The 24,771-nt window shown below is 49.3% G+C and overlaps 12 protein-coding genes across 12 annotated transcripts; 3 read left to right on the top strand and 9 right to left on the bottom strand.

Annotated features, from left to right (window-relative positions):
• Positions 1-608: 608 nt before the first annotated feature.
• Positions 609-2,042, top strand: N7519_009466 (class I SAM-dependent methyltransferase; the record flags this gene model as incomplete). Its single annotated transcript, XM_057296239.1, has 7 exons — positions 609-679; positions 739-795; positions 935-976; positions 1,023-1,148; positions 1,206-1,418; positions 1,469-1,897; positions 1,958-2,042. The coding sequence occupies 7 exons, from the start codon at positions 609-611 to the stop codon at positions 2,040-2,042; spliced, it is 1,023 nt and encodes a 340-aa protein (XP_057144121.1).
• Positions 2,043-2,397: 355 nt separating this feature from the next.
• On the bottom strand, positions 2,398-3,811 carry egl2 (putative endoglucanase; the record flags this gene model as incomplete). The annotated part of the gene is made up of 5 exons (XM_057296238.1): positions 2,398-3,134; positions 3,181-3,278; positions 3,335-3,399; positions 3,448-3,659; positions 3,715-3,811. The coding sequence occupies 5 exons, from the start codon at positions 3,809-3,811 to the stop codon at positions 2,398-2,400; spliced, it is 1,209 nt and encodes a 402-aa protein (XP_057144120.1).
• Positions 3,812-4,918: 1,107 nt separating this feature from the next.
• N7519_009464 (NUDIX hydrolase) lies at positions 4,919-5,527 on the bottom strand (the record flags this gene model as incomplete). Its single annotated transcript, XM_057296237.1, has 1 exon — positions 4,919-5,527. The coding sequence occupies one exon, from the start codon at positions 5,525-5,527 to the stop codon at positions 4,919-4,921; it is 609 nt and encodes a 202-aa protein (XP_057144119.1).
• Positions 5,528-5,954: 427 nt separating this feature from the next.
• N7519_009463 (formyltetrahydrofolate deformylase) lies at positions 5,955-6,818 on the bottom strand (the record flags this gene model as incomplete). Its single annotated transcript, XM_057296236.1, has 1 exon — positions 5,955-6,818. The coding sequence occupies one exon, from the start codon at positions 6,816-6,818 to the stop codon at positions 5,955-5,957; it is 864 nt and encodes a 287-aa protein (XP_057144118.1).
• Positions 6,819-7,980: 1,162 nt separating this feature from the next.
• Positions 7,981-9,570, top strand: cbhB (putative 1,4-beta-D-glucan-cellobiohydrolyase; the record flags this gene model as incomplete). Its single annotated transcript, XM_057296235.1, has 1 exon — positions 7,981-9,570. The coding sequence occupies one exon, from the start codon at positions 7,981-7,983 to the stop codon at positions 9,568-9,570; it is 1,590 nt and encodes a 529-aa protein (XP_057144117.1).
• Positions 9,571-10,160: 590 nt separating this feature from the next.
• N7519_009461 (putative phenol 2-monooxygenase) lies at positions 10,161-12,156 on the bottom strand (the record flags this gene model as incomplete). Its single annotated transcript, XM_057296234.1, has 4 exons — positions 10,161-10,258; positions 10,314-10,659; positions 10,712-11,596; positions 11,647-12,156. The coding sequence occupies 4 exons, from the start codon at positions 12,154-12,156 to the stop codon at positions 10,161-10,163; spliced, it is 1,839 nt and encodes a 612-aa protein (XP_057144116.1).
• Positions 12,157-12,591: 435 nt separating this feature from the next.
• sitA (TOR signaling pathway phosphatase SitA) lies at positions 12,592-13,926 on the bottom strand (the record flags this gene model as incomplete). The annotated part of the gene is made up of 4 exons (XM_057296233.1): positions 12,592-12,881; positions 12,945-13,276; positions 13,332-13,719; positions 13,773-13,926. The coding sequence occupies 4 exons, from the start codon at positions 13,924-13,926 to the stop codon at positions 12,592-12,594; spliced, it is 1,164 nt and encodes a 387-aa protein (XP_057144115.1).
• A 579-nt stretch (positions 13,927-14,505) lies between these two features.
• Positions 14,506-17,648, bottom strand: N7519_009459 (uncharacterized protein; the record flags this gene model as incomplete). The annotated part of the gene is made up of 5 exons (XM_057296232.1): positions 14,506-15,095; positions 15,152-16,174; positions 16,481-16,810; positions 16,863-17,336; positions 17,396-17,648. 5 exons carry the CDS (start codon positions 17,646-17,648, stop codon positions 14,506-14,508), a joined length of 2,670 nt encoding a protein of 889 aa, XP_057144114.1.
• Positions 17,649-18,344: 696 nt separating this feature from the next.
• On the top strand, positions 18,345-18,958 carry N7519_009458 (carboxymuconolactone decarboxylase family protein; the record flags this gene model as incomplete). The annotated part of the gene is given in 2 exon segments (XM_057296231.1): positions 18,345-18,381; positions 18,399-18,958. The coding sequence occupies 2 exon segments, from the start codon at positions 18,345-18,347 to the stop codon at positions 18,956-18,958; spliced, it is 597 nt and encodes a 198-aa protein (XP_057144113.1).
• Positions 18,959-19,221: 263 nt separating this feature from the next.
• Positions 19,222-20,122, bottom strand: N7519_009457 (uncharacterized protein; the record flags this gene model as incomplete). The annotated part of the gene is made up of 3 exons (XM_057296230.1): positions 19,222-19,662; positions 19,714-20,023; positions 20,076-20,122. 3 exons carry the CDS (start codon positions 20,120-20,122, stop codon positions 19,222-19,224), a joined length of 798 nt encoding a protein of 265 aa, XP_057144112.1.
• Positions 20,123-21,464: 1,342 nt separating this feature from the next.
• Positions 21,465-22,993, bottom strand: N7519_009456 (M20 family metallopeptidase; the record flags this gene model as incomplete). The annotated part of the gene is made up of 6 exons (XM_057296229.1): positions 21,465-21,700; positions 21,763-21,890; positions 21,951-22,254; positions 22,311-22,399; positions 22,588-22,835; positions 22,898-22,993. 6 exons carry the CDS (start codon positions 22,991-22,993, stop codon positions 21,465-21,467), a joined length of 1,101 nt encoding a protein of 366 aa, XP_057144111.1.
• A 1,225-nt stretch (positions 22,994-24,218) lies between these two features.
• Positions 24,219-24,747, bottom strand: N7519_009455 (uncharacterized protein; the record flags this gene model as incomplete). The annotated part of the gene is made up of 2 exons (XM_057296228.1): positions 24,219-24,295; positions 24,465-24,747. 2 exons carry the CDS (start codon positions 24,745-24,747, stop codon positions 24,219-24,221), a joined length of 360 nt encoding a protein of 119 aa, XP_057144110.1.
• Positions 24,748-24,771: the final 24 nt, after the last annotated feature.

The following is a 24,771-nucleotide window of genomic DNA, read 5'->3' as shown; positions in this document are numbered from 1 at the left end:
CCAACACTGGGTAGCGTGGTGTGTTGGTGAAGGAGAGTTGACGGTTAGGGGTAATTCCGTGTGGGGAACAGGTACGCCAAGCGTTCAAATTCCACGGTTGAAGGATGAAGTTGCCGTGTTCACAGCCAATCAGCGATCTCTTTGTGGCAAGGTAAAAGTAAAAGTGGCTCCACCGGTGTGGCAGACAATTCTCTAAACCGCCGGCAAGGCTTAAAACAGACTACTAGTAGAGACGGCCACACAGGCCTACAAACTGGCTTCAACTGAGTAGCAAGATAGTATTCAGGGACAACTTCTTGCTAGGTAACGGTGGGAGAGAGCCGGCTTCTTACACTTCTCAGCTTCTGCCACGGAATACCGCCTCAGTCCCGCATCAATGGTTGACCCGGGACTGAGGGCTACACCGGTGGTAATATTAACCTTGATGTCTCCACGGAGGACTCCGTATGGTTGGCTTTATAGTCTATTTTCCTCTTGTCTCTCTTTGGCCGCTATACTCCCGTCCCCTTATATCCATGATTGCTGTTCTGTCTCAACGTTCATTTGTAAAGAAAAAGAAAAGAAAACAGGAAGAACAGAACAGAACACAATAAAAAGAGGGAAACAATATGAACCCCATCTCTATCGATCCAGACTTATACGCTCCTGACAGCACTTATAGCCCCGATGACTGGCGGTCGTGAGTTTGCATGTGACAATTGATATCTTGCACTTCGTTCCTTACATTTATACAACCAGGGGAACTACCTCAATTAGGTCATCGATCTATCGTGGTTTGATGGACAATGGGAGGCGGTAAGAGCTCCCCATATTGGATCACTTGATGATATTTAACATAGCCTCATGCTCCTATAGATATCAATCGTTTTCGAAAAAAGAATATTGGTATGTAGTTGAAATGTCACAAAATAAGGATAGACTCATTGCTTTATAGTTTCCCATCGGATGAGCAACAATTCGAGACCTATGAGGCAGGGTACGTATTCCAATCCTAGTCCAGCACACGCCTCTGACCATCACAGACATCTCGTGGATCTCATCATGGACTCCGATCGAGCCAACCCATTGTTTCGGTCACCTATCGGGACAGACCGCGAACGTCCGATACAAGTTCTCGATATTGGAACCGGAAAAGGCACCTGGGCCATGTATGTCTGTAGACTGTTCTAGCACTGTGAAAAACGTCAAATACTCATCGTTTCTAGCGATGTGGCTGATATGCTCCCGAATGCCACTGTCAGAGGAGTCGATCTTTTCCCACCTCCAGTCACCTGGACGCCGCCCAACTGCGTCATCGAGGTCGATGATGTGCTGCAAGACTGGACATGGCGCGAACAATTTGATCTAATCCATATGCGCAATATGTTCGGATCTTTTGACTCTTCTGAGTGGGAACTTGTTTATCGGCACTGCTTTGAGTAGGTTATCAATAGAGTGAAGTGACCAGGCCAGTCTAACCCTATAACAGGAAAATGGCCCCTGGTGGGTGGATTGAGCAGATCGAGGCTGGCCCTTTTGTCACAAGTGACGATGGAAGTCTCCCAGCCGATAGTGCCTTGTCCTCGTGGGGTCCACTTATGCAAAAGTGCGGTGATCGCGCTGGTCGGTCATTCGATATAGTCCTCACCATGTCGGAAAGCATCAAGAACGCCGGGTTTGTGGACTTGCACGAAAAGATATACAAGTGGCCAATTGGGCCATGGCCGAGAGATCAAAAGTTCAAGGAGGCAGGTGTAGTCAATTGCCAACACTGGATTTCTGGTATGGAAGGGTGGTGCATGTGGTTGCTAACGAAATTCGGCGACCCCAACCCGTGGACTAAAGAGGAAGTTCATGTATACTGTGCAAGGATACGCAGTGAAGTAAAGAACCCAAACTACCACGCATACCACAAAGCGTAAGTTCTAATCTGTCATCGCTCAGATTCCCCACGGGGCCAGACTGACCACTAGTATAGGAGAAGAGTGTGGGCCCGCAAGCCGATGCCTGGCGAAGTCCCGTCCAGGCCATCAAACTCCAGCTCTATTTCAGCTAGGGGGTAAGCCATGAAGCCAGCCTAGGGTCCTCTTTCCAAATGCTATATCCGGAGTGGGCGACTCGGCTTAGTTGTTCTTCTTAGGTTTCTCTCGAGGATGGGTTGGTTTATTTGCGTATAAATTATGTCTGTCACAACGTCTTTATAAGAATAATGTTGATGAAAGGTGAAACAATCAAGTCTAGTCGGTATTAGTTCTGTCTCAATCTTGAGAAAGATCTGAAAAGTACGAGTGGGCAAACAAACGAGGCTTTGCTAGTGAGGAATAAATAAACGATGATTCAAAGCTTGATCTCATTGGCAGTATAAGACCCTGACCAAGGTACTGCTGATACCTATATCTTCTAGTCCTATTTCTTCGCCTACAGGCACTGCGAATAGTAGTCACTCTGCTTCTGGCAGGCGTATGGGCTGGCACAGGTGGTTGCCCCTGCCCAGTTCTTTCCACCGCACTGCCCATAGTGAGCCGCGCCGGTGGTGCTCGACCCAGTTGTGGTGGTCTTGGTAGCAGTAGCGACAGTTGTTGTGGAAGTCGGGGCTGCTGTGGTTGTCCCACCCGAACCAGTTGAGCCGGGGAAATAATTCTTCAGAAGACTCATGTAGTAGGTATAGCCTACGCCGGAAGGAGGCTCGAAACTGTACATGTAGTTTCCCCACCATGGTCCAGCGGACCACCAGGACGCACCAACCCAGACATCGCTATTTGCTTGCAAGTAATCGAGCATACCTGTCACTGCACTTTGACAGACAGAATTGGCACCCCCGGCAAATTCACCTAAGAAGGCCCTCTTGCCATTGTCCTTGAGCCACTGTGTGGCAGCCACAACTCGTTCTCGTCCGATAGTTGAGCTAACACAGGTCTCCGATGTCCCAGAACCGTCAGAGTCAAGGTATTGGTGCATCTCATAGATAATCAAGTCCTGTGGGTCTGTCAAGGCTTTCATATTGTCATTGACGGTTGTCCATGTCCACGCACCACTCCATGAGTTGCCCTCCACGAAAATGTACTGCGATTTTGCTCCTGCAGCACGGATAGCATTGATGGCAGCTTGGTTCAGGTTCAACACCAGGTCTTGGTCTTCCGAATGGAATTCATTGTCTAAAACGTTAGTGTACGGCTTGGATTGGGGAATAGTGAATCTCACTTGTGTCGAAGATGACCTTGTCATTCGATGCGAATTCAGATGCAAGGGCTGTCCAAAAGGCTGCGAAGTCACTAGTAGAGGTGATGACATTGCCATAACTATGTAGAGATGGTAAGACGAATACTCCACAGCGCAATGCAATCCGAGAACTTACTATCGTCCAAAATTGTGAGGATCAACAACGGCATATCCACCGCTGGACGTGACATAGTTGACAGTCTGTTGCAGAATTAGCATCATGGACACCTACAGGATATAGATCCGTACACTTTTCAATGAAGCCAGGTAAGTCGCATCCATACTCGACGTCAGAGTTCCTGGAACCAACCGCTCCATTGCGAAGGGAATGCGGAATATATTCATCCCTGCATCACGCAGGGTTTGAATGGTTGAGGTCGATGGCCAGATATAATCGGTTCCTAGTTTCCCTGGAATGTTCCCACTCCCAAACTCTGCGCCAGCTTCGTTTGCGCCGAACCCTATCCACGACCTGGTCAGATATATAGTTTGCTCCACGATTGTTGCACTTCATACAGACGAAGGAAGAAGCCCTTTTAGACAAGGATGGACCCGGTGCTGCCAGCACCATGCCTGTAACACCGGCGATCGAAAGCAAAGAGATATACCGCATTTTGGCTAGGTGGAAGTTCTCGAGCGTGTTTCAGCATCGAAATGTGTGGGAGTCGCAATGGGATTTATATCAACCCACAATGGACAAGAACGGCAAGGAGCAAATTCCCTGATCATGAGTGGCTCCTTACCTACGACTGGAATTTCTGACATTGCGAAGATTACTTAGTACAGTTTAGCCTAACGGAGAGGTCTACAGGGAGAACAATTTCACAAGCCCCTTTTTTCTTGTACGGACCAACACCCGAGCTGGAATAATTTGGGAAGAATTAATACGTGAGAAAAATGTAGTCCAGATTTGGCACGGCATTACAATCTCATGGAACTTCGGAGATGAGCTTACGTGGGAAGGCACCATAAAGCCAGGAGAACGAAGCACAATCAATCGACAATAGGCGTGGGAGTATATTGCCGACAGAAAGCACCTATCACCAAGAGGCTGACGCTCGTCAGACTGCCCGAGTTCTTTTCCGGTGATTCATCCGACATCCGACTAATGTCCAGGTATTGACCAGGGGTTATATATACCTTATTTGATCCGACGAATAGGATACACCACGCAGCCGCTCGACCTATCTACTCGAATTTGCGTACCAGTTCATGTAAGAATTGTGCACGGATGGAAACCAGATACTAAACTGGCCATGATCAACAGCATTAGAAGGAGTTCGCATAACATCCCTGAGGGTCGGAATGCTTGATTAACTGGGAATCGATATGTTTCTATATAGACGGTGCACCTGTTTTCTTCCCGGGGAATAACTGTACTTCCCTGCAGCCCCCGTAGATGCAATTTCCCCACGAAATCACCCGATATGCACTGGTTTATGCAGATAATCAGCAGTGTATATCATTTAGCCTTATGCACTCGAGAAACCGAAGCGCCCAACGCACAAGCGAAATCAACGTGGCTTGACTAGTCGGAGCGTGCTCCGGTTTCTGCATGGCTTCTTCAAGATGAACAAGGTAGCGCCACATGTATCACCTCGGTCTGAGGCTATGGGATATAGTGTTTAGGCTGAGGGTTTTGTTTTGAGACTAGTGCTGACTCTGACTGGAGTCATGCAACGGGTATCGGCTATTCAAGGGAGTCGGATCTTCGGACCATTCATTTCCTGCTCTCTCGTTGTTCGACCAATTCAAAAGCGCGGAGGATATTGGGTGCTTGATGACCAACTAAGGGCAAGGGAAATCTGTATGGACCATTGGGTGATCGAATAGAAAGCAGAACGTCCTCTTTTACCGCCCAGTCGAATTTCTGGTGCTCCAGTGGCTCGAGGTGGACAGGTATCTGGAGTGTTGGCACCGGTTGCTGTTTTCCTGCTGACGATCCCAAGGCCTCTTGGACCTCGACAACGAACGAGTACTTGGCGATACGAATTTTGCCGCCACTACGGCGATGATGCTCCCAGCAATCCACCGCGACGAGGTCTAGAATGTGAGACACATGCAATCCACTTTCTTCTAGCGTCTCGCGCACAAGAGAATCGAGTAACGTTTTGTCGGTGTCCAGTTCGCATGCGCCTCCGGGGCCCTCCCAACAGCCGGGCATTGAATCAGTGAGTGCGCGCTGGAGAAGGAGGATTCGCGGGGGGGGACCGGCATGAGAGAAAATGTACGCACAAACACCAAACCCTTCAAATTCAGGTCGGGCAGCCACAAAGTCCTTGAGAGGGATGGTAAAGTATTTGAGATGAGGAGCAACTGTAAATGTCATCTTGATTCGAGATGTGGGGAGGAAGTGGGATCTGTCTTTGAGCAGCGCAGATGTTGAGTTTGATCTTCCGCTAGGCAGCGCTTAAGCGCTTGTTTTTGGAAGCCAAAAAAAGAAAAGAAAAGAAAAATAAAAAGAGAATTCCAAAACTGGTGGAAACATGAAAAGAGAAATTCGTATAAGAATGAGTTCACTATAGGGTCTTAATCTACGAGTTCTTTTTGGAGTCCACTTGACTCATTGTATTTCATGAACTGTATATGTATACTATATACATTCCATTTCGATTTCGATTTTCTTTTCTTGGTAGTCTCATGGTCTATAATGACCACAGAGGTATCACAAAAGGGACGTTGAAGGGGATGATTTAATGGCCAAATGTGTAATATGGGCTATATGAATCACAGAATTGGGATGACACCCAAATCATTTAGTTGAAGACAACAGTTTTATGGCCGTTCAAGATCACACGGCGCTCCGTCACGTACTTGACAGCAGTGGCGAGTACGTTGCTCTCCACGTTACTGCCGGCATGGGTCAGCTCCTTGGGGCTCATGCCGTGGTTGACTCGCACGACATTCTGTTCGATGATCGGGCCTTCGTCAAGGTCACTGGTGACGAAATGGGCAGTGGCGCCAATGATCTTCACACCGCGGTCGTAGGCCTGGTGGTAGGGCTTGGCGCCCTTGAAAGAAGGCAGGAAGCTGTGGTGGATGTTGATAATGCGACCGGACATGGCGGAGCACAGGGTTGGGGACAACACCTGCATATACCGAGCCAGCACAATCAAATCAATGTTGTGTTGGCTCACCAACTCCAGAATCTGGGCCTCCTGCTGCGCCTTGGTATCCGCGGTGACGGGGAGGTGGTGGAATGGGATATTATAGGTGGCCGCAAGGGTAGCGAAGTCTGGGTGGTTGGAAACGATTAAAGGCACCTCAATGCTCAGCTGGCCGGTGGATTGGCGGAAGAGCAGGTCGTTGAGGCAGTGGCCGATCTTGGAGACCATGATCAGCACGCGGGGCTTTTTCACACTGGGGTTGATCTCGAAGTTGAGGGAGAACGACTGGGCAGTGGGCTCGAACGCAGTGCGCAATTTCTCGAGTTCAGGGGTTTCATCTCCGCCATTTGCAATTGCAAATTGTGTGCGCATAAAGAAGCGCTGGGAGGTAGGATCTCCGAATTGCGACGAATCGATAATGTTGAGGTTGTTCTGCACGAGGAATGCAGTGACCGCATGGACAATACCGGGACGGTCAGGACCGGAAAGGGTCAAAATGAAGCTAGGAGCCATAATAAATGAGATAACGGTGTTGAATCCGCTTGGTATTCCTTCAAAGTAAGATGGAGAGGAATTGTTTCGGATTTCTTTTCTTTTTTCTTTTTTTCTTTTTTTTTTGTGAATATCCCACTTCCAAGATTGCCGGTTTCGGCGATGAGTCATCCGCATTGGCCCCTGCGGGACCACCCAGATCGGCGTTCTTTTTGTTTACTCTTTTGATCTTCATCGCTTCGATCTTCATCACGTCGATCATTTGATCATTTTGTTCACTTTAATCACTGATCTATATCTATCACTAGAACTCATTGACAACCAAAAGAAAAACATCCCGATGAGTCGCAGGATTCCTTCTTAGCCACCGTTTCTCTAGCGCGACCCAAAAGCCACTCGGCACCAAAATTATGCATCAATCTCACCTAACCAGGTGTCATGAGACTAAAACAGCATTACTTGACAGGCCTGTGCTCGGCATTGGTTCCTTAATCCCCGTGATTAAACCAAATTACCTTCATCGCGCTAATGCACCCCATTGCCCACACCCAGTGCGCACAGCTAACGCAATTTACCGAGAATTGGGGTAAACCATGTCCCGGTCTAGATTCTGCAGAATCTGAATAGTTACTACCTTGCCACGGATCCGAGGTATTTTCCTAATCTGGGTATGCTAACATATTTCATTTCTCATTTCTCCAAGTCGGGCGTCGTGCACAAAAACATGGCGTTGTCCCTGCCTGATTTGGAGGCAGGCCATTTAGCCGCCAATGGGTTTCCCATCCGAAGTGGCTGCATTGCTTGGGCCTAGTTTGGCTTTCCCTTTACCAAGCGATAGAATACTCACAGCCATCTCGGTGACACTAAGACCCAAGGCGCCTCCTCCAAAAAAAGACTTCAACTACTTCTGAAGCTAGTGGCGGGGTCTGGGGAACTCCCTCCGTGTCCCCGGAGTGTTTGTCGTACTTCTCCATTTGGAAACATGGCAGTCTATTGAGTCTATTTATCATACGGTCATACGGACCGTAGAGCCGTGGCATGAAGCTCCATGTGAATCCTCTGACAACCCTCTCTAGTTTCTGTTGGAATATAAAAGGACTTTGTTCCCATCCCAGTCTCGGTTTCCTCATCAATTCACCCAGCAACCAAGCCCTCAATTCAGTGCACATCAACCCGGGACATCATGGCTTCCACTCTCTCCTTCAAGGTCTACAGAAATGCTCTGCTTTTGGCCGCCTTTCTCGGGGCTGCACAGGCACAGCAGGTTGGCACAAACACTGCTGAAGTCCATCCGTCCTTGACTTGGCAAAAGTGCACCGCAGGAGGCAGCTGCACTTCCCAAAGCGGCAAGGTTGTCATCGATTCCAACTGGCGCTGGGTTCACAACACTGCCGGCTACACCAATTGCTATACTGGCAATGACTGGGATAGAACTCTCTGCCCGGACGATGTTACATGTGCCACCAACTGCGCCCTGGAGGGTGCCGACTACAAGGGCACCTATGGTGTTACCGCCAGCGGCAGCTCTTTGCGGCTGAACTTCGTCACTCAAGCATCTCAAAAGAACATCGGCTCACGTCTCTACCTAATGGCGGACGATAACAAGTACGAAATGTTCCAGCTGCTCAACCAGGAGTTCACCTTCGATGTGGATGTCTCGAACCTTCCCTGCGGCTTGAACGGTGCGCTGTACTTTGTGTCTATGGACGAAGATGGTGGCATGGCACGGTATCCTGCCAACAAAGCTGGTGCAAAATACGGTACCGGTTACTGCGACGCGCAATGCCCGCGCGACCTCAAGTTCATCAACGGCGAGGCCAACGTGGAAGGCTGGGAGCCGTCTTCCAACGATGTTAACGCTGGTACTGGCAATTATGGCTCTTGCTGTGCTGAGATGGATATTTGGGAGGCCAACTCCATCTCCACCGCATTCACGCCTCATCCCTGCGATGACCCAGCCCAGACCAGGTGCACTGGAGATTCCTGTGGCGGCACATACAGCAGTGACCGCTATGGTGGTACTTGTGACCCTGATGGATGTGATTTCAACCCATATCGCATGGGCAACCAGTCCTTCTATGGCCCGAGCAAGATCGTTGATACCGAATCCCCTTTCACTGTGGTGACTCAGTTTATCACCAACGATGGCACGTCCACCGGCACCCTCTCTGAAATCAAGCGCTTCTACGTGCAGAATGGCAAGGTTATCCCCCAGTCTGTGTCCACCATCAGCGCTGTGGCTGGCAATTCCATCACCGATTCCTTCTGCTCGGCTCAGAAGACCGCGTTTAAGGACAAGGACGTATTCACCCAACATGGCGGTATGGCGGGCATGGGAGCTGGTCTTGCAGATGGCATGGTTCTGGTCATGAGTCTCTGGGATGATCACGCGGCGAACATGCTGTGGCTCGACAGCACCTACCCAACCAGCGCCTCTTCGACTACTCCCGGTGCTGCTCGTGGTAGCTGCGACATTTCCTCTGGCGAGCCTTCCGATGTTGAAGCTAACCATCCGGATGCCTACGTTGTCTATTCGAACATCAAGGTCGGTCCTCTCGGTTCGACCTTCAGCTCGACCGACCCAGGCTCCGGCACTACCACCACCAAGGTGACCACCACTACTGCTACCAAGACCACCACCTCAACTGGATCAAGCACCACCGGCGCTGCTCGCTATGCGCAGTGTGGTGGAAACAACTGGACCGGTGCAACCACTTGCGCCAGCCCATACACCTGCCAGAAGCAGAGTGATTACTACTCGCAGTGCCTGTAGACGAGGGGCAAACCCGAGGAAGGAGTGGCGGTAAGTCCGAGAATGGCGAAGATATGAAACGATTGGATGATTGGATCGACTTGATTGATTGTTTGACCTTATTTTTGACTTTTAAGAGTTTCGTCTTGCTTTCTTTTGAATTGAACGATCTTGATTTACAATACCTTCTTTCGTCCGTGCAATATTCATACCCGTAATATGTATCGTGGTAGTGCCTTTCTGCTTGTATTCCGATACGCAGTGCCGGATTCAAACTAAACCCCGTCCCTAAATTGAAATTGCACTGGAGGTCACTAGAAAGGGATTATTTCTTCATTTATCTCGCTCAACGATGTCTCGAACGCGTATTCATATTGAGAATGCATATTCATAAGTCTTCGCCAACACATTGGTTTCTTTTTCTCAGCGCTTTCCTCGAAGCTCTTTCTAAAGCTATCTACAATGCAATTTCCCATTTCCCATTTCCCCCCAATGGATTCCTATACTATCATAATATCATAATCGGCTGCCCACTGGACTGGATCCCTGCCAACTGGAATTGTTGTCCCTAAAACATGTATACATGTCATTTAGCCGTTGTATCCTTCTATTCACATGTTATGACCAACGTACGTTTGGCGTTTGAGAAACCCAGCAAAGAACTTGCCGATTTCCGAATGATCGCCTAGGCCCATAATGGCAGACACGTCTAGTTCAAAAGCGTCAGTTGTATCTGATCATCTCACGGCCACGGATTTACTTACATTGATCTGGCCGAACAATGATAAGAGCACCTTGTGCCGGGTCAATGCCAAGATATTCGTATGCATGGCCATGTCCGTCGTTGTAACTCTCGTCGTCATAATAGATCTTGTGTAGGTCTAAATACTCTAGGTTAGGCATAATGGCAAGATTCAATGTTAGAGCATCCGCACCTCTTGTTTGGTTTTTCCCAGAGACTGGCCAAAAGCATTCAGGGATTTGTTCCAACTCAACATCATGACGCTTTCCATGCCCGATCAAAATGGTCTCGATGAGGCTGTCAATGTCTTGGTCCTTGGGTGTGAACGTCTGGATGGGCCCATCTGCCGCGCTTAAGTATTCTCCAAGCTATATGATGCATTAGATAACGGCCAGGTTGTAGGTTTAGTGACGAACAGACCTTGTTGAGCTTTGAGCGGTTCTCTGACACAGTCAGGTCACCTATGAAGGCCATGATGCGCCACCTACCATCGGACTTGAGAGATTTCATGAGGTGTAGAGGTTTGGAGTCACAGAACCGCACGACCTGTGCGCTGGGCAGCCGCATACCGACGGCCACGTTGGAGGCGAGATTGGTCGATTCCAATGCAGACGTGATGGGTGAGACCTCATACTTGGCCGTCAAGCCTGCGGTGTATTTCCCAGACTTGATGAAGCCTTCTTGAAACTCAGCAGGAGATGTTGTAGCCCCAGAAGAAAACAGCTTGGAAAAGTACCGGTCGAATGTAATCAGATCAATAGCCACCTTTTGGCGTTCTAGGACGTAAGTCTCTAGAAGTGAGGGAGTGGCCAGACCAGTCAAAATCTCCCCGAGCTTCCAGCCAATATTATAACCATCCTGTAAGCTGACATTCATACCCTGGCCGGCTTTGGGGGAGTGGGTATGGCAAGCATCGCCAGCGAGGAAGACCCGGTAATCCTTGTGAAAGAAATCGGCATGACGCTGGCCGATCGCATACGCCGACCACCAGACTGTTTCCACGAAGTCTACCTTGTAAGGGCGGAAGATGCTCTGTGCTTGGGCCTGCAAATTTTCCAGCGTCACCTCTTTCGGGTTGGTTCCTGGGGCAAGTTCAATATAGAACCTTGTCAGGTTGTCGCTATCGCCTTCGCGGGGAATAATCAGGATATTCCCTGACTTTGAGCGAATAGTAGACTTCTTGCGAATGTCTGGGAAATCCGTTCGGGGAACCATGTCCATGACACCCCAGACAGCGTCGCTGCTGTCTCCAATCATTTTGTACCCGAGGGCTTTGCGGACAATGCTGTGTGCCCCATCACAAGCCTAAAACACTAAGCATAATACCGTATATTTCGAAGATAATGAGCACCTACCAGTGCGTATTTGGCTGCAAACCTTTCTGTCTTTCCGTCCTTCTCCGCAGTCACTTTGACCGGATAGGTATCATGGTCCTCGGCAGATGTGCTATCAACTTTGACGTCGGTCACGTTGTAGCCATAGTCGATTTGTTGGTCGTTATATTTCTGCATCAGCTCGATGAGGAGTCCGTTGATACGTGCCTGGTTCAAAATAACGTGAGGTTGGTGTGATAGACCCGGTTGGGTATCCGCTGTCCGGCCTGTCCGCTTGATGGCGCCTGTGCCATCGTCGGCCCAGAAGTTGACCTCGAGAACGTGATAAGCCTCACGAAGAAGCTCTTCCCCAATTCCAAAGCTTTCAAAGATCTCCACGGTGCGACATTGCACACCGTCGGCTTGACCCATCTTCATGGGACCTGCCCGCCGTTCTAGTACCTTGCATCGTACCCCATACCTGGCGAGCCAGGTAGCAGCGCAAAGACCGGCAGACCCGCTGCCGCAAATGAGGACATCGACTTGCTCCATTGAAAAGTGATTTCGATGTGTCAGTAAGCGTCCAGCCTATCCGGGAACCTTTTATGGTACATCCGGGATGCGACCCGGGATGCGACCCGGGATAAGTTCCGCAACCCGGGATGAGTTCCGGCAGGCAATTGCGGGACAATCGGGAAAGCCTCGGCCTTGACCAGTTCCTAGGTAGCTCTGTTCACATCACTGCCGTTTTGATATGAACCCGTGTTTAATGTGTCTTTTCCGATAGTCGGGAGCGGGTAAGCTCTTCGGGAGATATCAAGTCTTTGGCCGGTTCTCTATTCATAGCTGGTTTCAATCCCTTTTGGTCTCTCATAAACACAAGGCGTATGCATCATTAAGTCTGGTCTAAATCATTATATAATGCTCATCCTTCCGCCCAAATACCCAAACCGAACGCCAGCGCCGGTGCAGAACTTGCATCAAATGTTACAAAAAGTACTCGCTGCGCCCTGGCCGCGAAGTTGGAACATGCCTCTGGTCATCGCTAACTGCACTAAACAGCTTGAATGTGGGTTTGAGATCCTCTCCGATTTCACAGACCGAGGCCAGGTTTCCGCATCGGTAGCAGTAATTTGGCGCACTCCACACGGTGACGACATTTTGGTTGTTAAAGTGGTATTTGTAGCCCTCATTCACCAACTGATGAGCGCGTGCGATCAACGAGAGATCATTAACATGGCAGAACTCATCGGCCACTCTGTCTCCGAATAACCATCCTAGGGAAGATTGTCAGCTATGTGAAAAAGAAAAAGAAAAAGGAAGACCTGGATGGTTCTTACCTGCTCCCCGAGGACTGACAGCCCACGTCTCTACGTCATCTGGGTCAGACCACACAAGATCACAGAAGGCACCCTCGTGGGGAATCTCCTGTGCGCGGGCTACCACGCGGACTTGGTCCAGTGTGCGAATTTCAGGGCTCAGGCCGCCGTGAACGCACAGCACCTTGCCGTCAATAATGGCCCCCAATGTCATGAAATCGAAAACCTGGCAGCATGCCTTCCATACTGAGGCACTACCGTACTTTTGGAAGCATTCTTCGTAGAAACCGTATACCTGGGTAATCTGGCGCGACTCATGATTACCACGAACCAACGTGACTCGATCGGGATACCTAGAATATTTGTAAGCATTGCTATCAAGTCCACCAAGTGCCATATGGGACTCACTTTGCTTTGAGACAGAGTAAAAGCGTTAAGGTCTCCAGACTGAAATATCCACGGTCCACGTAGTCACCCAGAAATACAAAGTTGCGGTTAAGCTGGAGATCTGCAGATGTACCGCTAGCCGATCGGCTTCGCGAACTCGAATCTTCCTCCTCATCATTGGAATTCACGGTGGGACCGCGAAGCTTCTTGCGAATTTTAGGGTCTGAGATGCTCGACGGGGGTTCGATATCGGCGGAAGTAATGACAGAGGGGGATGTCTTCGGGGGGTCGAGTTCTGTACCATCAGGCATGCCTCCAGAAACTCGGAAGAGTTCCAAGAGATCGTAGAATTGGCCGTGAATGTCACCACAGACTGTGACGGGTGTCGACACTGGTTGGATATTTGATTCTGCGAACAGAGTCAGAATAGTTAAGCCAAGTTCTGGCTAGACAACAACTTGCCCTCCATCATGTATTCCTTGACGATCTCACACAACTGCTTCATATGTGGCTCTGATAGATACTTGCAATCCTTCGCGGCCTCCAGCCACTCGTCAGGACCCGCATTGCGCTTAAGTTTGGCAGGACCCGGTTGAGGAATCTTGCTCTCAGGCATGATAGAAAGAAAGGAAGAAGTAAGGAAGAGAAATAACGAAAAGAGAGTGAAGAACAAGAACTTGTAAAATGCATGTCACGGAGAAATGCAGTTGGCGTTTCCCCGCAAGCTGAATTTCACACTTGGCCGCCTTGGTCTGCCGAATTGTTTAGGCCTGTGGCTTGTTCCTTTTCTTCTTCTTCCAAGTACTCAACGATGTCGTGTACACTTCATGGGCTATTGTTCTTTACCATCTTGTCTTTATTCGGACCATGATCTGGTTACTGACATACAGCTGGCCGAGTACGTCAAAACACAGCCCGATCAATCTTCCTTTCCGCATGGGCACCCTCGTCCTCTACACAAGATATTCCGACTCGTTAACGCCCCTTGCTATACAATAGAAGTCCTGCAAAAGGCATTCCTTTGACGTGTATGCCTGCACATACACATGGCTGGATCCGAAGTCACGATACGATGGAATACTCCATACGTGAAGGGAAGATACAGTTATGTCTCATCAGTGAACATATTGAACATATTCATTAATCATTTATATGCCGAACAAAAGCTATCTACACATAACCCATAGAAATCCAATCAACCATCTATTTTGCTGAGGAACTCAGTCACAACTTCCGCGAATGCCACAGGCTGCTCCACCATAGGCAGATGGCCAGCACGGTCGATGATCTTGAGATCAGCGCCACCACGTAGATCTGCGGCCATCTTCTGCATTGTCTGGGGCAGGACACCGTCGTTGGCTCCGGCGACGAACAGACCTGGTACAGTGGCAGCAGCCATACGCTCCCGGATATCGTAGGCACAGAGGGCCTGCACGCTATGGGCAAATCCCTTCAAGCTGTTGGTGCGCACCGCCTCCTTGACGGGCGCAAGGACCTCGGGCTGGGTCTGGTATGATTCCGGCACGAACCAGCGACGGGTGGTTAGCTCGGCCAACTCTTCGCCGACAATGGGCTCCTTGGTATCTGGATCGGTAGATCCTTCCTTCTCACAAATGGCGACACGGTCACCCCATGCCTTGCGGTTGGATTCGGGAGCGGAAGAGTTGGTGTCGCAAGCGATGAAGGCCCCAACCCGCTCCGGGTGCAGAAGAGCAGTGTTCAAAACGGTCACACCACCCAGACTGACACCGATCAAACGAGCGGCCTTGGAGGCACACGCAAGGCCTCGAGCAATGTAGCCAGATCAGAGGCCAGTAAATCGATGGTGACAGGCTGCTCACCACTTTGGGAGTGTCGGCCTCGAGTCAAATAGCGCACGACACGGTAACGCTGGTTCTGCTGATGAGCAAAGAAGGCGTCCACAAAACGATCCCAGATGTTCCAGTTGACCAGGATGGAGTTGCTCAGAACGACGACAGGCGCGTAGGGGTCCGTGCTACCCTCCAGGCGGTACGGTATTTCAACACCATCAGAAGTAGTGACGAACGACTCGACAGCCGGGCGGGTGGCCGAGGGAAATGTGCGAGTACGGCCATCATTTGAGTTCCAGGGCCCAACGACATCCGGGGCAGCTAGCGCAGTGAGTTCACGGGGAGCAGGGCCGAAGGTGTAGTACCACTCATATACGCGACGCTTCTTAGAGGTGACCACCTCGCTCATGAGACGCGCACCCCACGGCGTATTCATGGCGGCCTTGTGGGCATCGCCTCCAAGGCCATTAACGGGGGCATACTCGTGGAGAGCCAGCGATTCGCGCGGGGCGGCGGGATCGATCGCCGCTGTGACAAAACGGCGACTCCGGCGCCATCCAGGCACACGGGAGAGCATCTCGAAATGTTCCTCCCGGTACCATTTGTCCAGGTCGGCTTGTTTGGCGGGGTCTGGGTGAGTGGCAACTCGGACGGCGATAAGGACGCTACCCGGGGTCTCGGCATCTGTATCGGCTTGATCTTCTAGCGGGCGGAAGTTGGGGCTGGTGCGCTCATCGACTAGATCGTACAGTAAACGGCCGACATCGATTTGGGCCATGGTTTTCTTCTCCCGCTCAGTCTTAATCAAATCGGTTCTTAGATCCAAGTAGGTCTTGCGGGTCAACTCGTCCATGTCGGTAATATCGTACAAAGCCACATATTCAGGCTGCTCTCCATCGGTGGCACGGAAGCGAAAGCCATTAGTGACAAAGGGCAATCGCAGACGCAGAGGTCCATGTTCAGTATTGTACCAGTCGTGGAACTGGGTGTCCGGCAGCGAGCCCTTCGGCTGCATTGTCACATAGAGAAGACCTGGAGTAGGCATAATGAAGACTAAGGGAGTAAAAAAAAAGAATCCAATTTCAACAGACGCAACACAGAGAAGGATTCAAAAGAGTACAATCAAGACAAGACATAAGAACATTTTGATATATATCGGCTCTTAAGACTTGCCCCTCATCCGGGAGAAAGCAGAACCCGAACTTGACTGCCGATGATATTTCCCTTTCCTTTTTTCCCGTTTTTCTGTTTTATGTATCAAAGTACAATATAAACATGCATTCTACCGTAAATATATGTACATTTCATCTATTCTATTTTTATTCTAATCTCTTCAATCATACCAGATGGCGTTCATACCAAATCCTTGCTCGGGGATATCCACACGCGCGACGCGTGCCAGCTTCTCGTCACGCCAGCGGTACATCTCAACAAATCCAAGCTGGTCATCACATAGTGCAAGCCACTCATCACTGAAGTCACAGGGGCTGACGGCGTTGGAGTGACCACCGCTGGTCGAGGTAGGGTTGATGAAGAGCTGGCGCTCGATCTCACCATGTGGGCCGAGCTTGAACGCAGTGATATAGCCAGTCACGTCGAAATGGTTTGAGCGAGTAGTGGCGAAAAGGTATTCTCCACCCTTGGTGCAAAAAGTCACATCTCCGCGATACTTGTTGCGCGGGGGAAGGCCTAATGAGAGATTAGTTGCTAGTTTTCACATCGGTCGCATCGTCACACTCACCGGAAGGCAGTAACGGGTACGTGATGTGAGTGAATACTGGCTTGTGGGTGCGCTCATCGATCACGTAGACTGCCAGTCGATTGCCCGCCTCCATCAGCGCGTATAGGTACTTGCCGCTCGGGTGCATCTCAACCCAGCGGGGGTGGTCGCCCGCATCAGGAGCGTCGAGGCAATCCACCAGTGCCAATTCGCCCGTCTTTGGATCCTTGATGTGCGTCCAAATCTTGTTGGCTGTGAGATCGGCGGAGTACAAGTATGTCTCCGTGGGGTCGAACACCATGCCATGGATACCTGTGTTAGGAAGATATTCGTAGTTCTGGATGTTGCGATCCAGACCTCCGTCGGGCTTCACGGAAAACACATTGCCGTAACCGGCGTGGTTGTAGAAAGGGTTGCCGTAAACATTGTAGGGAGGCTTGTGGGCGGCAAGCACGAAGATAGCACGAGTGTTGGTTTCGCTGCTGGGAGCCAGAGCTAGCATGAAAAGAAATGTTAGCGAGAGGGAATTGTTTCCATTGACACCTTGGACATACGGTGACCAGCAACTGGGTGCGACACTTGGTGAACGATCTCTGTCGGGCTATTGACGGCGAAACTGTTCCACTTCTTCATAGCTGCGCCATATATCGCCTTCTTATCGTGAGAAAATGTCATCCATGAGATTGGTTCCGCTTCTGGGATCTCGGTCTTTTTGACCAATTCTAGCGTGAGGGCATCATCGTCAAATTGCACGGTATAGATGCGCCCGGGGGCGGTCCAGGTACCGACCATCAAATGATGCTTCATTTTGGTGGTTGAGGAGTGAGAGAATGACCGAGATATTGAGCCAGATGCCCATGAAAAAGCAGAACGGATCATGTATGAAAAAAAGACTTGGATATAATGGAAGTTCAATGTTATCCGCATGCGGGGATATCGGCATCGAGAGGCGGCACCCCGCGGGAGTATGTTTTGACTCCAATGCCGGTGGAAATACAATCCGGGGTAGCATCCAAGTATCTATCCCACACAGATTTCTTCGGTTTGAGGTCATAGATTTGAGCCTTGTTCAGTTACCCGTGGACTATTGCTCAGCTTACTCAGTTCGCATACCTCAGATAGAACAAAGTAGTAGGAGATCTCGAGAGAGATATCTCTGCATACTAAAACTACACCCCGACTCTAGCGGATATTGTGCATACCTCATTTAATTGTTATTATATATCAATTATTTAGCTGTCTCTTCCTATACAACCTTGGAAAACTGGGAAGTAAACATAGTAAACATTTCGAAAGGGAATAATAGAATCCCTCCGAGAAACACTCCCCACATTGGCGGGTAAGATATTTCCCGGTACGATATCGCCGACTATCAAGGTGCCGTTGAAGAGAAGATGCCTAGGTAATACATACATTAGAAAGTGGACTCTGATGTACGTGATTCAGCGTAGACTCACCATAAAAAATACCATCAAATCACTCGGAATCAATCATACACGCACCATGCGTCTGCCCTACGCCCCTTCCACCCCGCCTGTCGGTGCGCCCCCGACACAGCCGACATCTATGCTCGCATCGCGGAGCGCAGAAATCCCCGTCCTCTGATCCCGCTTGACCTCTCCCTCCTTCACAGCCCACCTGTCGCCGATGGCTGGAACAGCTTCATCGGGGCTATTCGGTCGCGAACTCTAGTGGACTCTGGTGTTATGGAGTTGGCAGTCTGCCGGGTCGCTGTACTCAACAACGCTGTTTACGAATGGAATGCTCACGCCCCATTGGCTCTCAAAGGTGGTATCAAGCCCGATCAATTGCAGGCCGCTCTTACACTGCCCTGCACCGCCGAGGGAGATATTGCTGGGCTTGAGAGTAGCGCACTCACCCCGCAACAGCGCGCCGTTCTACGCTATACCGACCAGATGACTCGCACCATTAGAGTTGAGGATACTGTCTTTGCTGAATTGAAGACAGTCGGGTACGATGACCGCGAGATCGTGGAGCTCACTACTGGCATTGCCGGTTATAACTGCGTGAGCCGGTTCTTGGTTGCGCTGGACGTCGGTGAGAACAATGCTCGCGAGATGAAAAGTGTGGATGAGGTGGTCGCCACTCTGCAATAGAAAGTGTCGTACGAGAATGAAAGGGAACAAAACACGGAGAGGCACTCTGGACAAACGATCTACACCACATTGAGATTGTTAGAGCCCTCCAGGCCTACGAGTATGTAAATAGTAGAAGTTTTGGCCACGACCAAGGTGACAGGGTGGCCTATCATAAAGAGCAACGAGCAAGAAAATGAGACATGAATCGATAGCAGCTGGAGCTACGAAATATGTGAGATATTAGTGTTGGTCTATAAAGGTGCAAGTAGATCTACAAGGATTCACTGCGCATGAAAGCGCTTTAGTAAGAAATCGGCCAGATTGACATACCGTCCCTGGCTCACGTCTTGCAGGGCTAGGATCTGCTCGGCCACATCATGCGCCCAAATAAACTCGGAATGAAAGTCGCGCAGTTCCCATAGACGCTGACGGAGCCACCTTTGATGCGTTATATCATTGGTTTCAATCGCTGCCATCAACAGCGGCCAGTGTAACCGCCGAAGGAGCTTCGGGTCAGACAAGAATTGTTTTTGACAGATGTCAATGATCCCTGCGGTAGCTTGTTGGTGGATGCCTAGAGGCAAAGCATCGACGCAGAGAAGCCGACGGTGGAGGAGGATCTGGGCGTAGAAGGTAGAAACGGCCATGTATATGGTATTGAGCGTACGTCGAGCGGACACACTACCCGCAAATCTCGCGGTGATAAAAAGGTCAGAGAATGTCTAATACAATCAGTAATTCTCTCCACATCAAAAGGGACATATATAACTGACTTCTCGGGTAGCGAGGATTTCACGGAAAAGGGCTTCTGCGGACTCGGCGGTACCAGCCGCTGACTCGACGAGGACTTTCCAAGTCCGGTGGCGTAGGCAAAATCCCACATGCAATAGCTCTAAAGCTCTATAATTTTCAATATCGTCCAGAACTTCCTCGTCGGGATATTGCTCGCCCCAAAAGCACCGGCCCCAGAGACGGGCACAACGATGAAGATGGTCCGGCTGCAAAGCGGGATTCCCAGTCTGGGCCACATAGTCGTTAAGTGAATCGGTAAGACCAATAGGACGGCAGCTAGCATCAATATACCTGTTTGGTCGTCAGTGGGAGTCGTTTGAATGACGGCTGGATATGAGCTCACAGAATCCACAACAACAGCTGCTCAGGAATGAAGGAGACCTTGGCCATGGTCCCTGTATCACTGGCCAATGTATTTACTCCGGGGAGCAGAACATATCATTCACATCTTTGATGCGGAATAATTGCGGGTGCGTTTCCAGAAGCGAGCGTACGCCCTGGAGGTGGAGTTGAAGCTAGACCATTAGCCGATTAATAACTGCACAGACCCCATTCAATGAGAACATTCTTACATGGCGAACTGAATGCCCGAACTGCCACTCCCAAGCTATCATCAGAAAAACAGTAGCAAAAACCGTCTCGACATCATCCAATGATACCTGGCGCGGCGTCTCGAGCAATTGCCTAAATTCTTTGACCGCTTGGCTGTAATGGTACCGACCATGATCCTGAGAGCGTACAATCAGCCCATTGCGATGCATATCACATGCGCTTAGCGCCAGTATCATCCGCATTATTATTCTATTGGATGCAGCTGGACCTTCGTAAAGGTGGCTATTTTTCTCGGGCGTCCAATTAGCGGGTAGTCATTTCTCACACGCATGAAAGCCTCACCATAAGCTGCTCCACTTCCATCTCTTCATGTAGTAAAATACGAGCGAGGAAGAAGGGAAGTACTGGAAGTATTGTCGATCAAGAGAGGTGAGTGTCAATGAATTGGCGCACGCGACATTGACATTCAAGGAAGGGTATATGGGGGTCGGGATTGGCGCCGGATTGAATGTATCAAAGGGAAGAGCGTCGGATGCCCAGGAGACCGGCGAGAGACTTGCAAAAAGGGCATCCGGTTGAAAGCCGACAAGGTCCTCAGCTTTGGGCATCACCCATGAGGGTTGTTCGGAGGTTTCCGGTGCAGGCTCGAGGTGTCGGATTTGCGTGCTTCGTCCACGCTTCACCGGGACACCCCACTCGCAATTGAGGCGCAAGGATGAACATCTTGCGCAGACTGGTTTCTCTTCACCGCACTTGACTTTGCGACGGCGACATGTACTACAACCTATCCAGAAGTGAGTTAGTCGGCCATGTAGGAAAGGATAAGATACCCTACCACTCTTGGAACGTGGTCCATTACGCCCAAAGCCCTGCATGGAAATGAACCAGCAGGGATCAACCTGCAGACATGAGCAGAACGATTGAAGACAGCGAATAGGAAGAATCAATAATGAAAGGGTATTCGGGATAGTGGACTATCTCAGTGCCGAAGCCGATAAGATAACGCGGGGAAAGCTGAGTCATCTGACGTCAGTCCGACACCCTTTTCGGGTGCGCTACTCTATTTGATATGCCGATTCTCTTAAAGACTTGACTTTAAGCTTAAGGGTGAGGCTTTGAATAATCTCCATTGGTAAAATGAATGGGGCTTGAAGTTGTACGGCCTTGAAAGACTATACATCTACTCCTCCCGCACAATCTCATCTTTCCATTGACGCCGCGCCAAATCATACATATCGTTCTCCACAATCATATCCCAACCGATCAATGCCAAAGACTTCCCAACGATTAATGCCTCAGCATGCGCTTCATCTGTTCCAGCTGCCGCTGCAAACGTTGGGTGATGTGGAAATGAAGTTGTAGGGGCGGGAATCGCAAACATTGTATGAAGCGTGGGGGTCTCGTAGCTAACATTTCCTACAATTGAAGTGCCACGTGTCAGTCCTGTCAATCGGACAGAATACATTCTGACCACATACCAATATCTGAGGATCCTGTTAGGACTTTGTCATGGCGCTTAAGAACATTGCGACTATAGCGCCCCATGTGGACCTGGTAGCGTTCACAGAGAGTGTCATTCAATCGGACATCGGTATAGAGTTCATTCCTTGAAGCAAGCATATTAGTAACCATTTCATCTAGGTAGAATGAATACATGGATACGTACTCCTCAATCTTGACTTGACATCCAGTGGCCAACGCACCAGCCTCAATGCAATTGCGCAATTTACCAACAAGGGCATTCAGCCCCTTCAAAGTAGGGCTGCGCACCTGCCAGAAAGCTTTCGTGTAATCCGGTATCACGTTAGCTACCTTGGGAGTATCCAAGAAAGCACAATGAACACGTTGATCCGGAAGAAGCTGCTGTCGAAGAACGGCAACGTTGTTGTAAGACGAGACCAGAGCATCAAGCGCGTTGATCCCTTCCCATGGGTTTCCACCGGCGTGAGCATTTTTACCCGTGTATTCGCCTATATCGGATTATGTTCATCAACATGGAATCCCAGAATTAAATCGGACGACTCACAATGAATATTCTTCCGCGCGTTCATAGGCGTTCCAGCTATGCCATCGGATGGCTCTTGGTCGGGATAAATCTTTTTGGGTCCAGGATGACTACAAATCAAGTCAGCAATAAGATTCCATCTCCATTCATGTGCAAGACCTCACGCCATTAGCGAAATGTCGACATTCTTGTAAGCGCCGGCATCAATCAATTTGGCCTTTCCGCCTCCGTTTTCTTCGGCGGAGTGCCTAACAGCTGGGCTCTACCAGGGATGTTAAATTTTCTTATGGCAAATGACAGCGCAAGAAACGCAGCGATACTGCTTGTCGCTATGAGATTGTGACCACAGGCATGGCCGATTCCAGGTAGTGCGTCATATTCTGCGTTGAAATTGACCAATCGCCCACCGGTTCCACTCAAAACCTCAAAAGAGGTTTCAAGCCCATAAGCGTGGCGAGTAACGGTGAAGCCTTGTCCTTCGAGGAAGTCACAAATCGTATCATGGGCGCGGTGCTCCTCGTAAGCAAGCTCTGGGTTTGACCAGATCTGATAATCATTATCAACATGTTATCCTTGCAGATTAAATCCTGGCATAAGGATGAACGTACTTGATGGTTCAATTCCCGCAATTCTTGTTGTAGTGCCTCAAGTGCGGCATCTGCAGAGGTCTTCACTTCCTCGATATTGATGGTTGTAAGAGTCATAATGTTTTAACTGTCTCCCACTATACTTATCGTATGGAATTGGATCCCTCTTTCCCGAAGGTCACCAAGGACTCTGCGTACCTGAGTATGAACAAGATTCAAAATCAAAACCGGATTGACGTTTGATCAGGTATTCAGAGTAAGAGGGGAAGGCAACGCGGAACACTATGCCAGACAACAAGGGTAGACTCACTGAATGGCGGTTGTTCTCCGCTATATTGGCGAGCTCGGCAAGAGCCTACGGGTAAGAACCCTCGGCAATCTCCACAGGCTAGCGGAATCCGGGGTATGTACGGAGCATCCTCTGTGATATAAAATGTTATAAATGGCAGTGGTAACAGGCTTAGCCAGTGAAAAAGTTGGGACCAGAGTCCGAAATTCATCCCATTCCCAAACTCGGGTCCGTTTTTTTCACCACAAACTTCGTAGCCCATCGTCGCCAGCACCATGCGTATTTTCTTTTTCCGGTTTACTCTCTTTGACTTTTACCGGGGTGAGGGGAAAGTGGGTTGCCGATGAGCATATATTGCCGACGTTGTTCCTAGGTCATGAGTTCTCTATGTTTTATGAGCAATGCATTATTTAGACCCCGTAGTTATGTACGTTGCATAAATTCCAGTTTCGCATTATGGCATTAATAATGATGAATATGCTTTGGATACAACATATAACATAGGTTAGTATCCATGGATAGTCGAAGCATTCAGCGAGTCATACATAGTAAGGCTTGGCGTGCATGCAGTCAAATACGACGACAAATCTATATAATCCCCCAGGGCCCTATTTTTTGCTTACATCCTGCCAAAGCTCCAAAGAAATAGCCCCTGTAAAACCAATATGCCAAATACATAGTCTATAGGTTTTTGTACAATGGTTTTCAGTGTGCATATTCGCACTAAGTATAAGAGATTCTGTAGGTAACCCACCAATTGGTGATTAATGCTCCCATCACCAATCTCTACCTAGGTAGGCTAAAAGGCATATAATATTTCATGTCCTATAGCGACGCTATGTTCATGATTGATGTTATTCTATTACGACAGCCCGCTACTCTGTCTCGACGGCTGTTTGACGCCTATCAGACGGGAATTCGAGTATATCATACGTACCTTGCTGCATTTTATGCGTTTCAGGGACCGCATTATCTTCGCTACCTTGTAACTACCATGTCTAAGGACCAACATCATACTAGGGATCATATATAGAACTCAACATCGTGTTATTTCTAATCAAAATGTGATCCGACAATGAGGCGAGGTTTTCGAACTTTTAGGGCGTTATTCGCCATATTAACAGGTTCTCCTGTAGATAATAAGGGACACCTTATACAATGTATATACAAAACATAGCATTTGATTCCGATTCAGATCTATTCGCAGATGGGATGGAATATAGGATAAGCTGTGCAGCTCTATTGTCTCCAATGGATTTTCAAAATGTATTGTCTTGCCTTGCCTTCTATCAAACGTACCTTCTTCAACGGTAGCAAACACATTCGCGTCGTTTCTGTTTGCAAATATTTCTGCTTCTTTCATCTCTGCTTTGCTCTCTGTTTTGCTCTCTGTTTTGCTCTCTGTTTTGCTCTCTGTTTTGCTCTCTGTTTTGCTCTCTGTTTTGCTCTCTGTTTTGCTCTCTGTTTTGCTCTCTGTTTTGCTCTCTGTTTTGCTCTCTCTTTTGCTCTGCTTTCCTCTGCTTTCCTCTGCTTCCTTCATCACTCCTTTCATCTTTGCTTCTTTCATCTCTGCTTTCTTCATCTGCAAAAATCCACCACCGGGAAA

Source organism: Penicillium mononematosum (assembly GCF_028829835.1).
Source record: "Penicillium mononematosum strain IBT 11891 chromosome Unknown utg000005l:1.0-9366267.0:1.0-9372171.0, whole genome shotgun sequence".
NCBI classification, from domain to species: domain Eukaryota; kingdom Fungi; phylum Ascomycota; class Eurotiomycetes; order Eurotiales; family Aspergillaceae; genus Penicillium; species Penicillium mononematosum.
This window is presented reverse-complemented; position numbering and strand designations above follow the sequence as displayed.